Source organism: Mobula birostris, chromosome 1 (assembly GCF_030028105.1).
Source record: "Mobula birostris isolate sMobBir1 chromosome 1, sMobBir1.hap1, whole genome shotgun sequence".
In the NCBI taxonomy this organism is placed as follows: Eukaryota; Metazoa; Chordata; class Chondrichthyes; order Myliobatiformes; family Myliobatidae; genus Mobula; species Mobula birostris.
The window spans coordinates 51,003,112-51,017,520 of NC_092370.1; the positions used below are offsets into that span (position 1 = coordinate 51,003,112).

At 41.7% G+C, this 14,409-nt stretch overlaps 1 protein-coding gene across 7 annotated transcripts in view; it reads right to left on the reverse strand.

Moving 5' to 3' along the window:
- Positions 1 to 14,409, reverse strand: part of sntg1 (syntrophin, gamma 1) — a 533,050-nt gene that overhangs the window by 24,652 nt on the left and 493,989 nt on the right. For all 7 annotated transcript variants that reach the window (XM_072255011.1, XM_072255020.1, XM_072255026.1 and 4 more), the window contains one exon: positions 7,046 to 7,198. In XM_072255011.1, coding sequence (XP_072111112.1) covers positions 7,046 to 7,198 — 153 coding nt within the window. The remainder of the gene's footprint in view (positions 1 to 7,045; positions 7,199 to 14,409) is intronic.

Below are 14,409 nucleotides of genomic sequence, written 5' to 3' on the forward strand. Positions count from 1 at the left end.
GGAAGGACTGTCTGGGACCTTGAATGGTGATGAGGGAGGAAGTGTAAGGGCATGTGTAGCACTTGTTCCGCTAACAAGGATAAGTGCTGGAAAGGAGATCGGTGGGAAGGAATGGGGAGTGAAGAATGGACAAGGGAGTCATGTAGGGAGAGATCCCTGCAGAAAACAGAAAGGGGGGGGGCAGGGAAAAATGTGTTTAGTCGTGGGATCCCTTTGGAGGTGGCTCTGTCCACCAGAGGAAGCAGGATCTCCCAGTGGCCACACATTTTAATTCCATGTCCCATTCCCTTTCTGATATGTCTATCCACGGCCACCTCTACTGTCAAGATGAAGCCACACTCAAGTTGGAGGAACAACACCTTATATTCTGTCTGGGTTGCCTCCAACCCGTTGGCATGAACATTGACTTCTCTAACTTCCATTAATGCCTCACCTCCCCTTCGTACCCCATCCCTTCCTTCCTTCCTTTATCTATCTATCTATCCATCCATCCATCCCCTTTTTTTCTCTCTTTTTTCTCCCTCTTTTTTCTCCCTCTATCCCTCTCACTATAACTCCTTGCCCATCCTCTGGGTCCCCCCCCCCCCCCGACCCTTTCTTTCTCCCTAGGCCTCCCGTCCCATGATCCTCTCCCTTCTTTTGCCTCCTATCCCTTTTGCCAATCAACTTTCCAGCTCATAGCTCCATCCCTCCCCCTCCTGTCTTCTCCTATCATTTCAGATCTCCCCCTCCCACCGTCAAATCTCTTACTATCTCTTCTTTCAGTTAGTCCTGACGAAGGGTCATGGCCCGAAATGTCGACTGTACCTTTTCCTATAGATGCTGCCTGGCCTGTTGCGTTCACCAGCATTTTTTGTGTGTGTTAACTACAAACGTTTGTAATTTAAATAATCATTTTCTCTCTCTCCCTCTTTGGAGGATGGAAAATGTTTGTTTGTTTCTTTATTTGAGGAACAATATTGCTGACATTCAGGGCATTTATTCCCCTCAAACAGAAGAGGCTGTGAACAGTAAATCATTTATGTCCAAAGTCCAAATCAATAAACAGAGCAGATTTCAAGTCCAAGATATTAGTGAACAAGATAGGTTTTTTGCAGCAATCTGGTTGTTTTCCAATTATTGTTACTCTAAGTACTTTTTGTAGTAATATAATGCAAATAATTATCCATTGCATTATAGAAACATAGAAGCATAGAAAATACGTGCAGGTGTAGGCCATTCGGCCCTTCGAGCCTGCACCGCCATTTATTATGATCATGGCTGATCATCCAACTCAGAACCCCGCCCCAGCCTTCCCTCCATACCCCCTGACCCCCGTAGCCACAAGGGCCATATCTAACTCCCTCTTAAATATAGCCAATGAACTGGCCTCAACTGTTTCCTGTGGCAGAGAATTCCACAGATTCACCACTCTCTGTGTGAAGAAGTTTTTCCTAATCTCGCTCCTAAAAGGCTTCCCCTCTATCCTCAAACTGTGGCCCCTCGTTCTGGACTTCCCCAACATCGGGAACAATCTTCCTGCATCTAGCCTGTCCAATCCCTTTAGGATTTTATATGTTTCAATCAGATCCCCCCTCAATCTTCTAAATTCCAACGAGTACAAGCCCAGTTCATCCAGTCTTTCTTCATATGAAAGTCCTGCCATCCCAGGAATCAATCTGGTGAACCTTCTTTGTACTTCCTCTATGGAAAGGATGTCTTTCCTCAGATTAGGGGACCAAAACTGCACACAATACTCCAGGTGTGGTCTCACCAAGGCCTTGTACAACTGCAGTAGTACCTCCTTGCTGCAGTACTCAAATCCTCTCACTATGAATGTCAGCGTACCATTCGCCTTTTTCACCGCCTGCTGTACCTGCATGCCCACTTTCAATGACTGGTGTATAATGACACCCAGGTCTTGTTGCACCTCCCCTTTTCCTAATCGGCCACCATTCAGATAATAATCTGTTTTCCTATTTTTGCCACCAAAGTGGATAACTTCACATTTATCCACATTAAATTGCATCTGCCATGAATTTGCCCACTCACCCAACCTATCCAAGTCACCCTGCATCCTCTTAGCATCCTCCTCACAGCTAACACTGTCACCCAGCTTCGTGTCATCCGCAAACTTGGAGATGCTGCATTTAATTCCCTCATCCAAGTCATTAATATATATTGTAAACAACTGGGGTCCCAGCACTGAGCCTTGCGGTACCCCACTAGTCACCGCCTGCCATTCTGAAAAGGTCCCGTTTATTCCCACTCTTTGCTTCCTGTCTGCTAACCAATTCTCCACCCACACCAATACCTTACCCCCAATACCGTGTGCTTTAAGTTTGCACACTAATCTCCTGTGTGGGACCTTGTCAAAAGCCTTTTGAAAATCCAAATATACCACATTCACTGGTTCTCCCCTATCCACTCTACTAGTTACATCCTCAAAAAATTCTATGAGATTCGTCAGACATGATTTTCCTTTCACAAATCCATGCTGACTTTGTCCGATCATTTCACCGCTTTCCAAATGTGCTGTTATCACATCTTTGATAACTGACTCCAGCAGTTTCCCCACCACCGATGTTAGGCTAACCGGTCTATAATTCCCCGGTTTCTCTCTCCCTCCTTTTTTAAAAAGTGGAGTTACATTAGCCACCCTCCAATCCTCAGGAACTAGTCCAGAATCTAATGAGTTTTGAAAAATTATCACTAATGCATCCACTATTTCTTGGGCTACTTCCTTAAGCACTCTAGGATGCAGACCATCTGGCCCTGGGGATTTATCTACCTTCAATCCCTTCAATTTACCTAACACCACTTCCCTACTAACATGTATTTCGCTCAGTTCCTCCATCTCACTGGACCCTCTGTCCCCTACTATTTCTGGAAGATTATTTATGTCCTCCTTAGTGAAGACAGAACCAAAGTAATTATTCATTTGGTCTGCCATGTCCTTGCTCCCCATAATCAATTCACCTGTTTCTGTCTGCAGGGGACCTACATTTGTCTTTACCAGTCTTTTCCTTTTTACATATCTATAAAAGCTTTTGCAGTCCGTTTTTATGTTCCCTGCCAGTTTTCTCTCATAATCTTTTTTCCCCTTCCTAATTAAGCCCCTTTGTCCTCCTCTGCTGAAATCTGAATTTCTCCCAGTCCTCAGGTGAGCCACTTTCTCTGGCTAATTTGTATGCTTCTTCTTTGGAATTGATACTATCCCTAATTTCTCTTGTCAGCCACGGGTGCACTACCTTCCTTGATTTATTCTTTTGCCAAACTGGGATGAACAATTGTTGTAGTTCATCCATGCAACCTTTAAATGCTTGCCATTGCATATCCACCGTCAATCCTTTAAGTGTCATTTGCCAGTCTATCTTAGCTAATTCACCTCTCATACCTTCAAAGTTACCCCTCTTTAAGTTCAGAACCTTTGTTTCTGAATTAACTATGTCACTCTCCATCTTAATGAAGAATTCCACCATATTATGGTCACTCTTACCCAAGGGGCCTCTCACGACAAGATTGCTAATTAACCCTTCCTCATTGCTCAAAACCCAGTCCAGAATAGCCTGCTCTCTAGTTGGTTCCTCAACATGTTGGTTCAAAAAACCATCCCGCATACATTCCAAGAAATCCTCTTCCTCAGCACCTTTACCAATCTGGTTCACCCAATCTACATGTAGATTGAAGTCACCCATTATAACTGCTGTTCCTTTATTGCACACATTTCTAATTTCCTGTTTAATACCATCTCCGACCTCACTACTACTGTTAGGTGGCCTGTACACAACTCCCACCAGCGTCTTCTGCCCCTTAGTGTTACGCAGCTCTACCCATATCGATTCCACATCTTCCCAGTTTATGTCCTTCCTTTCTATTGCGGTAATCTCTTCTTTAACCAGCAATGCCACCCCACCTCCCCTTCCTTCACGTCTATCCCTCCTGAATATTGAATATCTCTGAACGTTGAGCTCCCATCCCTGGTCACCCTGGAGCCATGTCTCTGTGATCCCAACTATATCATAATCATTAATAACAATCTGCACTTTCAATTCATCCACCTTATTACGAATGCTCCTTGCATTGACACACAAAGCTTTCAGGCGCTCTTTTACAACTCTCTTAGCCCTTATACAATTATGTTGAAAAGTGGCCCTTTTTAATGCTTGCCCTGGATTTGTCGGCCTGCCACTTTTACTTTTCTCCTTAGTACTTTTTGCTTCTACCCTCACTTTACACCCCTCTGTCTCTCTGCACTCGTTCCCATCCCCCTGTTGTGAACTAACCTCCTCACGCCTAGCCTCTTTAATTTGATTCCCACCCCCCAACCATTCTAGTTTAAAGTCACCTCAGTAGACCCCGCTAATCTCCCTGCCAGGATATTGGTCCCCCTAGGATTCAAGTGTAACCCGTCCCTTTTGTACAGGTCACGCCTGCGCCAAAAGAGGTCCCAATGATCCAAAAAATTGAATCCCTGCCCCCTGCTCCAATCCCTCAGCCACGCATTTATCCTCCACCTCATCTCATTCCTACTCTCACTGTCGCGTGGCACAGGCAGTAATCCCGAGATTACTACCTTTGCGGTCCTTTTTCTCAACTCCCTTCCTAGCTCCCTATATTCTCCTTTCAGGACCTCATCCCTTTTCATACCTATGTCATTGGTATCTATATGTACCATGACCTCTGGCTCCTCACCCTCCCACTTCAGGATATCTTGGACACGATCAGAATATCCCGGACCCTGGCACCAGGGAGGCAAACTACCATCCGGGTCTCTGGACTGCGTCCACAGAATCGCCTATCTGACCCCCTTACTATCGAGTCCCCTATCACAAATGCCCTCCTTTTCCTTGTCCTACCCTTCTGAGCTACAGGGCCAGACTCTGTGCCAGAGGCACGGCCACTGTCGCTTTCCCCGGGTAAGCTGTCCCCCCCAACAGTACTCAAACAGGAGTACCTATTGTTAAGGGGCACAGCCACCGGGGTACTCTCTATTACCTGACTTTTCCCCTTCCCCCTCCTAACCGTGACCCACTTGTCTGCCTCCCGTGGCCCCGGCGTGACCACCTGCCTGCAACTCCTCTCTATCACCTCCTCACTCTCCCTGACCAGACGAAGGTCATCGAGCTTATATTAGAAACATTTTGCTTATTGCTAATGTGAAAATCTCTCAGGTCAGAGTCTATACGCATCAATTTCTAGACCAATTGTTTCATTATAATAAAGAAATTACACCTTAATTTTCCAGTTTTGACTTTCACATTAGGGGAAGAACATGAGGCGACAAAGGTGACTTGAGAAAATGAAAAGGAGATCTGCAATTTTAATCTGATTGTGTACTAATACTATGACAAGAAATTAGTCAAAGATGAATAATATTGAAGACAGAAAATTAGACTGGAATTTAATTATTTCTCAAACTTAAAACTTAGATCAAACAATCCAAATTTGAATTAAAAACATTTTAAAATATTTCCTTAAAAACTATGAGCTATAGAACAATAAGCAACAATATCAGAGCCATGAAAGTTAATAAATCTTAACGTAAACATCAGTCCTAAAATTCAACATGTGTACAAATATTTCAAGCATTAATTTGACATTGCTTTCTTAGTGGTGTGTGGGTACCAGAAATGTTCCAGTAACATGAACTTTGCCCTCAATTCAATTGTTATCTCAGTTTAATTCTTGTCCATGGGAGATTGGGAAAACCTGACGGCTTGGAAAACAGCCTTAAACTTCAAAGCTAAACAAATGCTAGATCTGTTGAAATGTAAAAGTAATCAAGTGCTTTATTAATATTATTATCTTGCCATTCAGGCTGCCACCATACTTGTCAATCATTGCCAGCTTAGACTCCATAGAAATGTTGATTCCCTCCCCATCCACTATCTCCTCTGCATCTCATTTTGCCACTTCTGCTGTTTGATGTAATGAACCAATCTCTATGGTTTATTGATTTTAATGGAAATAAAATTAGCACAATTGCTTTTACAGTGCCAGTAATCACTGATTGGAGTTCAATTCCTGATGCTGTGTGTAAGGAGTTTGTACATTTCTCCCCATGACCGCATGGGTCTGCTCTGGGTGCTCCCATTTTCTTCCACATTCCAAAGATGTACAGTTAGAATTAGTAAGTTCTGAGCATTCTGTATTGGTGCCAGAAGTATAATGACACTTATGGGTTCCCTCCAGCACAATCCTTGCTGATATGATTTGACACAAATGTATGTTTCAAAGTTTATGCAACGAGTAAAGCTAATCTTTAATCTTTATCTTTAAAGTAGGTTTCTGGTTTACTTCCACACATTTTCACAGTTGCACTACAAAACATGGCCTCCCTATTTAGTTCAAACCCACATCCTTTCTATTTTCATCATTAGTATTTCGTCCACACTGAAGTGGTTACCAATGAAATGATTTCCATTCACTGAATTACATCAGGCAAAGAAAGAGAGCCTGGTTTGATAATTTTGCATCTCTAGCTTCTGGCTAAATTCATATGAGACATTGGTGATGATAGTTTTTGTTTGGTCTTTTGCCAGATTGGAGGTTACTCAACATTTTTAATTACTCGAGAACAAATCTTTTTTAAAAAGAAGACAAACATCAAGGACAGGGGACTTCAAAGTTTTAAGGTGCAAAATATTTTTAATTGAGTACAGCAACTAATTTCACAATCAGCAACTGGCAACCATACTTTGGCAACACTTCAAATTTTATTGACCAATTTTTATTGGTAGAATTTTAATACTGTGATTGCCCCTGAGGGGACAGTAAGGGGAAGCAGAAGTGACATTAATGTAGCACCTTTTATAACTTCAGAATATCTTAAATGCAATCTGAGAAGTACTTTTTGAACTGAAGTCAGGAAGCAGCTTCAACTGTGAGAGTGGCTGTTCTCAATAAGTTAAAATGTCCATATGAAAGCAATATTGTGTGTGCAAATGAATTGATAAAAGATGAGAGTACTAAGATGAAAACATATTAAACAGAACAAAGTTTACATAAGCATATGTATATCAGTTCATACGTTCACTTAACTACAACGTGACATTTATCATACCTGTATTCGTTCTACCTCCAAGAAGGTTGCTGTTTGAAAGGCCTTTTCCCAGAGTATGAGTTCATATTCTAATTCCACACTGAAGAGAAGGTCCTCCCCATTTTCTGTCTGAATGCTAAAACAGTGCTTTCGTCGATCCCACAGCTCACTGTCCTGATGAAAACCTAAAGTTATGTAATCTGGCATACATTATTTAGTATTTTCACCTAACACACACATTAATGGTACTGTATATTGTACACTGCAGATGACTAAAAGGTGTAGTTACACAAATGTTGCTGTGTTAGCAAATTTATTTGTAAATTAAATTTCAGGTCTTGATGGAAGACTATCCATTCCTTCTAAAGTCTTTGTTGTTTACACATGACATTATCTTCATAAAAATAGACTGTATCTTTCTCATTTATTAGATTTTCTCCAAGGCTGAATATTTCAAATTTTCATCTCCAGAAATATTATTTTAACTTTGTATAATGGAAGGTCAGCCAGTTAACAAAAGTAACAGTATACTAATATATCCAGTTGAATAGACTCCTCTGAACCATATAATCCGGTGATAATGGCTGACAGAATACACCTCATCAACTGCAGGAAACATAAAGTTGTGGTGGTAGGGGATTTTAATTTTCCATACATTGATTGGGACTCCCATACTGTTAGGGGTCTAGATGGTTCAGAGTTTGTAAAATGTGTTCAGGAAAGTTTTCTAAATCAGTATATAGAGGGACCAACTGGAGGGGATGCAATATTGGATCTACTGTTAGGAAACGAATTAGGGCAAGTGACGGAAGTCTGTGTAGGGGAGCACTTTGGTTCCAGTGATCATAACGCCATTAGTTTCAATTTGATCATGGACAAGGATAGATCTGGTCCTAGGGTTGAGGCTCTGAACTGGAAGGCGGCCAAATTTGAAGAAATGAGAAAGGATCTAAAAAGCGTGGATTGGGATAGGTTGTTCTCTGGCAAAGATGTGATTGGTAGGTGGGAAGCCTTCAAAGGGGAAATTTTGAGAGTGCAGAGTTTGTATGTTCCTGTCAGGATTAAAGGCAAATTAAATAGGAATAAGGAACCTTGGTTCTCAAGGAATATCGCAACTCTGATAACGAAGAAGAGGGAGTTGTATGAAATATATAGGAAATAGGGGGTCAATCAGGTGCTTGAGGAGTATAAGAAGTGCAAGAAAATACTTAAGAAAGAAATCAGTAGGGCAAAAAGAAGACATGAAGTTGCCTTGGCAGTCAAAGTGAAGGATAATCCAAAGAGCTTTTACAAGTATATTAAGAGCAACAGGATTGTAAGGGATAAAATGGGTCCTCTTGAAGATCAGAGTGGTCGGCTTTGTGCGGAACCAAAGGAAATGGGGGAGATCTTAAATAGGTTTTTTGCGTCTGTATTTACTAAGGAAGCTGGCATGAAATCTATGGAATTGAGGGAATCAAGTAGTGAGACCATGGAAACTGTACAGATTGAAAAGGAGGAGGTGTTTGCTGTCTTGAGGAAAATTAAAGTGGATAAATCCCCGGGACCTGACAGGGTGTTCCCTCGGACCTTGAAGGAGACTAGTGTTGAAATTGCGGGGGCCCTGGCAGAAATATTTAAAATGTCGCTGTCTACGGGTGAAGTGCCGGAGGATTGGAGAGTGGCTCGTATTGTTCCGTTGTTTAAAAAAGGATCGAAAAGTAATCCGGGAAATTATAGGCCGGTGAGTTTAACATCAGTAGTAGGTAAGTTATTGGAGGGAGTACTAAGAGACAGAATCCACAAGCATTTGGATAGACAGGGGCTTATTAGGGAGAGTCAACATGGCTTTGTGCGTGGTAGGTCACGTTTGACCAATCTGCTGGAGTTTTTCGAGGAGGTTACCAGGAAAGTGGATGAAGGGAAGGCAGTGGATATTGTCTACATGGACTTCAGTAAGGCCTTTGACAAGGTCCCGCATGGGAGGTTAGTTAGGAAAATTCAATCGCTAGGTACACATGGAGAGGTGGTAAATTGGATTGGACATTGGCTCGATGGAAGAAGCCAGAGAGTGGTGGTAGAAAATTGCTTCTCTGAGTGGAGGCCTGTGACTAGTGGTGTGCCACAGGGATCAGTGCTGGGTCCATTGTTATTTGTCATCTATATCAATGATCTGGATGATAATGTGGTAAATTGGATCAGCAAGTTTGCTGATGATACAAAGATTGGAGGTGTAGTAGACAGTGAGGAAGGTTTTCAGAGCCTGCAGAGGGACTTGGACCAGCTGGAAAAATGGGCTGAAAAATGGCAGATGGAGTTTAATACTGACAAGTGTGAGGTATTTCATGTTGGAAGGACAAACCAACGTAGAACATACAGGGTTAATGGTAAGGCACTGAGGAGTGCAGTGGAACAGAGGGATCTGGGAATACAGATACAAAATTCCCTAAAAGTGGCGTCACAGGTAGATAGGTTCGTAAAGAGAGCTTTTGGTACATTGGCCTTTATTAATCGAAGTATTGAGTATAAGAGCTGGAATGTTATGATGAGGTTGTATAAGGCATTGGTGAGGCCGAATCTGGAGTATTGTGTCCAGTTTTGGTCACCAAATTACAGGAAGGATATAAATAAGGTTGAAAGAGTGCAGAGAAGGTTTACAAGGATGTTGCCGAGACTTGAGAAACTCAGTTACAGAGAAAGGTTGAATAGGTTAGGACTTTATTCCCTGAAGCGTAGAAGAATGAGGGGAGATTTGATAGAGGTATATAAAATTATGATGGGTATAGATAGAGTGAATGCAAGCAGGCTTTTTCCACTGAGGCAAGGGGAGAAAAAAACCAGAGGATATGGGTTAAGGGTGAGGGGGGAAAAGTTTAAAGGGAACATGGGGGGGGGGCTTCTTCACACAGAGAGTGGTGGGAATATGGAATGAGCTGCCAGACGAGGTGGTAAATGCGGGTTCTTTTTTAACATTTAAGAATAAATTGGACAGATACGTGGATGGGAGGTGTATGGAGGGATATGGTCCGTGTGCAGGTCAGTGGGACTAGGCAGAAAATGGTTCGGCACAGCCAAGAAGGGCCAAAGGGCCTGTTTCTGTGCTGTAGTTTCTATGGTTCTATGTATTATCTAGTAGTGTGGTAATAGAAGGACCCCAAGCATATGTAGCGATCAGATTTTCAATAAGTATAGGGAGGCAGTTCACTATTTGATAGAACTTTTAAGTTATGTCATGTTTTCTTAACAAAATGACATTTGCACAAGCTACTTAAATAAGATCCCTGTGAGAGAACATTTTTTCAAGGGAAACCATCGGTGTATTAGGCATATAATCCACTTTATTAGCTGCTTTACTTACATAATGAGTTGGTTTTAATCCCCAACACAACATTATCCCTTTTATTTATTGATCTTGTACTCTCACGTTTGCAGTTGACTTGTTACCATATAATTATGACTTACTTAACTTTATCACTTAAAAGCCCTCGGATCAATAAACAAGTTATTCTTAATGAACTAAAACTTGATAATCCAGTTGGCATGCTTAGATGGGCTTTGAAACTTAAATACATTAATTTATAACAAAGTAAGTAATTTATAAAAGACAGTAATATCAACCGTAGCGGGTGATAAAACCACTTAATTGTTGAAGAGCAACTTCAATGCTTTCCTTTCCATTAGTGGATATCAAAGCAAAATAACATGTTTCAGACTCAGTCTTTCATTTCCTGCTGATATTCCATCTTTTACAAAATAGGTTGTATTCAATAATCTGTGAATTTGATTTTGAGATAACGATAGTTTGAAAAATAATTTTAAAATTCTATGGTCGTATGCCAACTTTCATTTAGTGTCTTAATAGAGTCATTAGCAATTGAAACTAAACACCTGGTATGAATTCTTGATTAGATGTACTGACTACTGAGCCATTTTGTCACCCATAGGCCCCTGAGCCAAGGCTTTCCATTTGCCTTGTAAAAATTACACTTAATGTGAAATTGCTTTTTTTGTTAGTATTATATTGTAGTTACATCAGAGACGGTGGTGTAGAATTTTGTGAATAAAACTTAAGAGAGTTATTTGATATGCCTAACAATAGTCACAGCCCTTTACATCCATTATGAACAAACCAAAAGCAATCACCTTATACTGATGTCGCTATGTCAGGCACCATCTCCTAAAGTGAGCTCAGCTCAATGACAGTAGTTGTGAATTATGCAGGACAGCTACTATTATGAATAATTTGGGTTATCTGTCACCCATGACATTACCCCACACAAATGCCCAGAATTCACCAAAACTGGCATTATGAGACTGTCTAGAGTTCATACAACCAGCTCAAATCCCATGTGTCTTGGTTGGAGTAACAGCAGGTACCTCTGGCTTATCCAGGGGTGTGCTGACATGCATATGGTCATGTCGTGATGCAGGGTGTATGATGGTGGAACCATCCAGGTCTTGGCAAGCTGGTTTAAGGTGATCAACAGAAATACATTCAAGTTTACCCTTCCCATGCATTTTTTTTGCTGGGGGAAGGGGAGATCATTGCTTGCTGTTGTGTACACACGGGAGGGGGTAGCAGGGGGACTGTGGGGTTCTCACGTTTAACTGTCATTCATTCTTTGAGGCACTCCTCTGTTTTCGTGGATATTTGCGAAGAAAAAGCATTTCAGGATGTATATTGTATACATTTCTCTGACATTAGATTTGACCTTTGAACCTATCTACAAACAAAGTCTTTCACCCTGTTTCAAAACACAGAAAAAGCCATTGTAAGAAGGCTTAAAAGTGTGTTGATGGAAATTATAGTGGACAAAAGTAAAAGAGATAGAACTCAAGTCAACTGGAACCCAATAGTCCTGAATGCCGTAATAGGAGGTAGGAATAGGTGATCAAAATGGGAGTTTACTGAGGAGGATGAAACACTGCTGAGATGCCAACAAGGCTGTTATGTCATCAGAGTAAACAATAAATAAATCGCTCAGCACCCATGTTGGCTGCCTGAGCACCAACTCAGCTGCAGGTCCTCTTTTGGAACCACTCTGAGACTAGGTTCATATTGACGTGGTCAAACCTTCACTCAGGGACCTCAAAAAGTGCCGGTAGTGCCGAAAGTGATGGCTAATTTTCACCCACTGACACACATCACAGTCTGCACTACAGTTTTGCACATCCCTCCTAAAGCCATGCCACATAAACTTTAAAGTTACTGCTTCTGTGAAGCATTCCTTCCCTTTCAGATGTGAGAGGCCGTAAAAGGAGTTAAAAATAGTACACCTCCAGGTACTATGGGGCGAGTGCAACTAGTTGAGACATCGCACAGGAGAGAAACTCCTGTGTTCCCGAAATTGACATCAGTGAAGCCGGCTGAATCAACCGCGCTGGGTATGATGTTATGTCAGGGCGCTGGAGCAGGGATCCAATCGCAGATGCAGTACTGTGCACACACTGATACTAATTGAGCAGCAAACCCCGAGGTGCAAACAAAGTCAGCGTCAAAGTTCAGGCAGAGATCAAAACATCCAGAGAAACCCAAAAACCAGAATCGGGAAACAGACAGAGTCAATATTCAGATAGACAGAGTTCAGATACAAATGCTGGAAAGGCTCAGGAAAACTCACTGGCAGAATCTGGCAACAAACAGGTGAAAACACAGGACTGAAATACACTGAGCAATAAACAGAGAGGCAGATGATAGGTGGAGCACAATGAGATACAGGTGGCAGCAACACGGGCCGGAGTAGAGCAGGAGGGGGAGGGGGCAACACACAAAAAGGCAGTGTTCAACTGGAGGTAGTGACATGTTGACAGTAGGCCATGAGATGGAATCACCCACAAAATAATTTTTCACTGTGATGTGCTGTACGACGGTTGTGAATTCCGAAATGTAGACCAAGTGGTGTATTATTATTATTATTATTATTATTATTATTATATGTGTACTTTGTAAAGAACTTCATTTCCCGGTGGGCAATGCAGGCCGTTCACCTGGAACCAGAAGTGACTTTAGTGAACAGTGTTGAACGGTGTTCAGAATAAAATGTGTTAAGTTTGTCTTTATTGAGAACAAACATAATATTGTGTCAGAAATCGATGTGAGGACTGAACACTTACTGTAAATGAACACTGCGAGTGTAAGAAAGTCTAACACAGAGACGTTGCTGGGCAGAGAGCATGATGAGTTCCAGAAGTTTCCTCAAATTCACCAAGAAAAATTCTGGTGAGAAGCCAAAATTTCATGTAATGGATAACGTAAGTCTTCCTGCACCAACACAGTTTACTGGCATAGCTGATAACTGATAACAGTGATTCAATATGCATTTAGCAGCCAGTGGAGTGGGGCGGCTGTTGAAAAATTGAAAGCGTTTATTTTTCTACATGTAATTGGTGAGGATGCTTTGGAAATCTATAACAGAAATTGATGAAACATCCTTTATATTGGACACTCTGATGAGAAAATTTGAGGAGTAATTTGTCCCAAGTAAAAATGCCACATTTGAGAGTTATAAACTATTTTTCCTGTGACCAGAAACGTAGTGTTATTTTAATCAATATTTGATTTACACACAGAGTGGTGTTAGTTTGTAGATTTGAGAGACTCACTAGTCAGAGACAAAATAGTTTGTAAAACCAGATAATCCCAGAGAAAGATTACCCCATGAAAAAGATTTGATGCTGGAAAGGGCTGTGAACATGTGAAAGGGCAGCAGAGACCACATGAGCACAAGCTGAGGAGATCCACAGGGCAGAAAGAACATTGCCTGGTGTGAAAGTAGAGGGGCAGAGCACAAGGCATTTCCCAAAGCAATAGCAAAGCTAAGAGGTAGGCGCAAACAGCAGATGTGGAGGTAAGCACATCCCAAAGACATGTCCTGGTTATGGAAAGTCCTGCAATAATTATGGAAAGAAGAATCATTTTGCGAAGTGCTGCAAAGCTGGGGCTACCAAGAGAAAGGTGCACACAGCTGCCGAGGAAATGAAGGAAATCTTTGTCGATTCTCTGCAGACCACTGGTGCTGGTAAAACAAAATGGATCCTTCCAGTGACTGTGAATAAAACAGTAATTCCATTCAAGCTTGACACCGGAGCCCAGGTAAACCTGTTACCCATGGATGATTTACCCAGTGAAATTAGAAATGACTGAAGAGAATATTCCAGTAAAAGGAAGCTGAATAGTGAATGTCAAGCACAAGCAGCAGGACCTAAAGGCACAGCTACTGATTGTAGAAAAGAAAGTACAGCCAATAGTAGGTCTGAGTGTATGCAAAAAGCTCATCCTGGTGAAAAGAGTTTCTGTACTGGCTTCACAGACCAAAGATGATCATACTACAGTCATGGAAGGGGACACAGATGTCTTTGAGGGACTGAGATGCTTACTTGATGTAACTCAAGAAACTCGTAGCAGC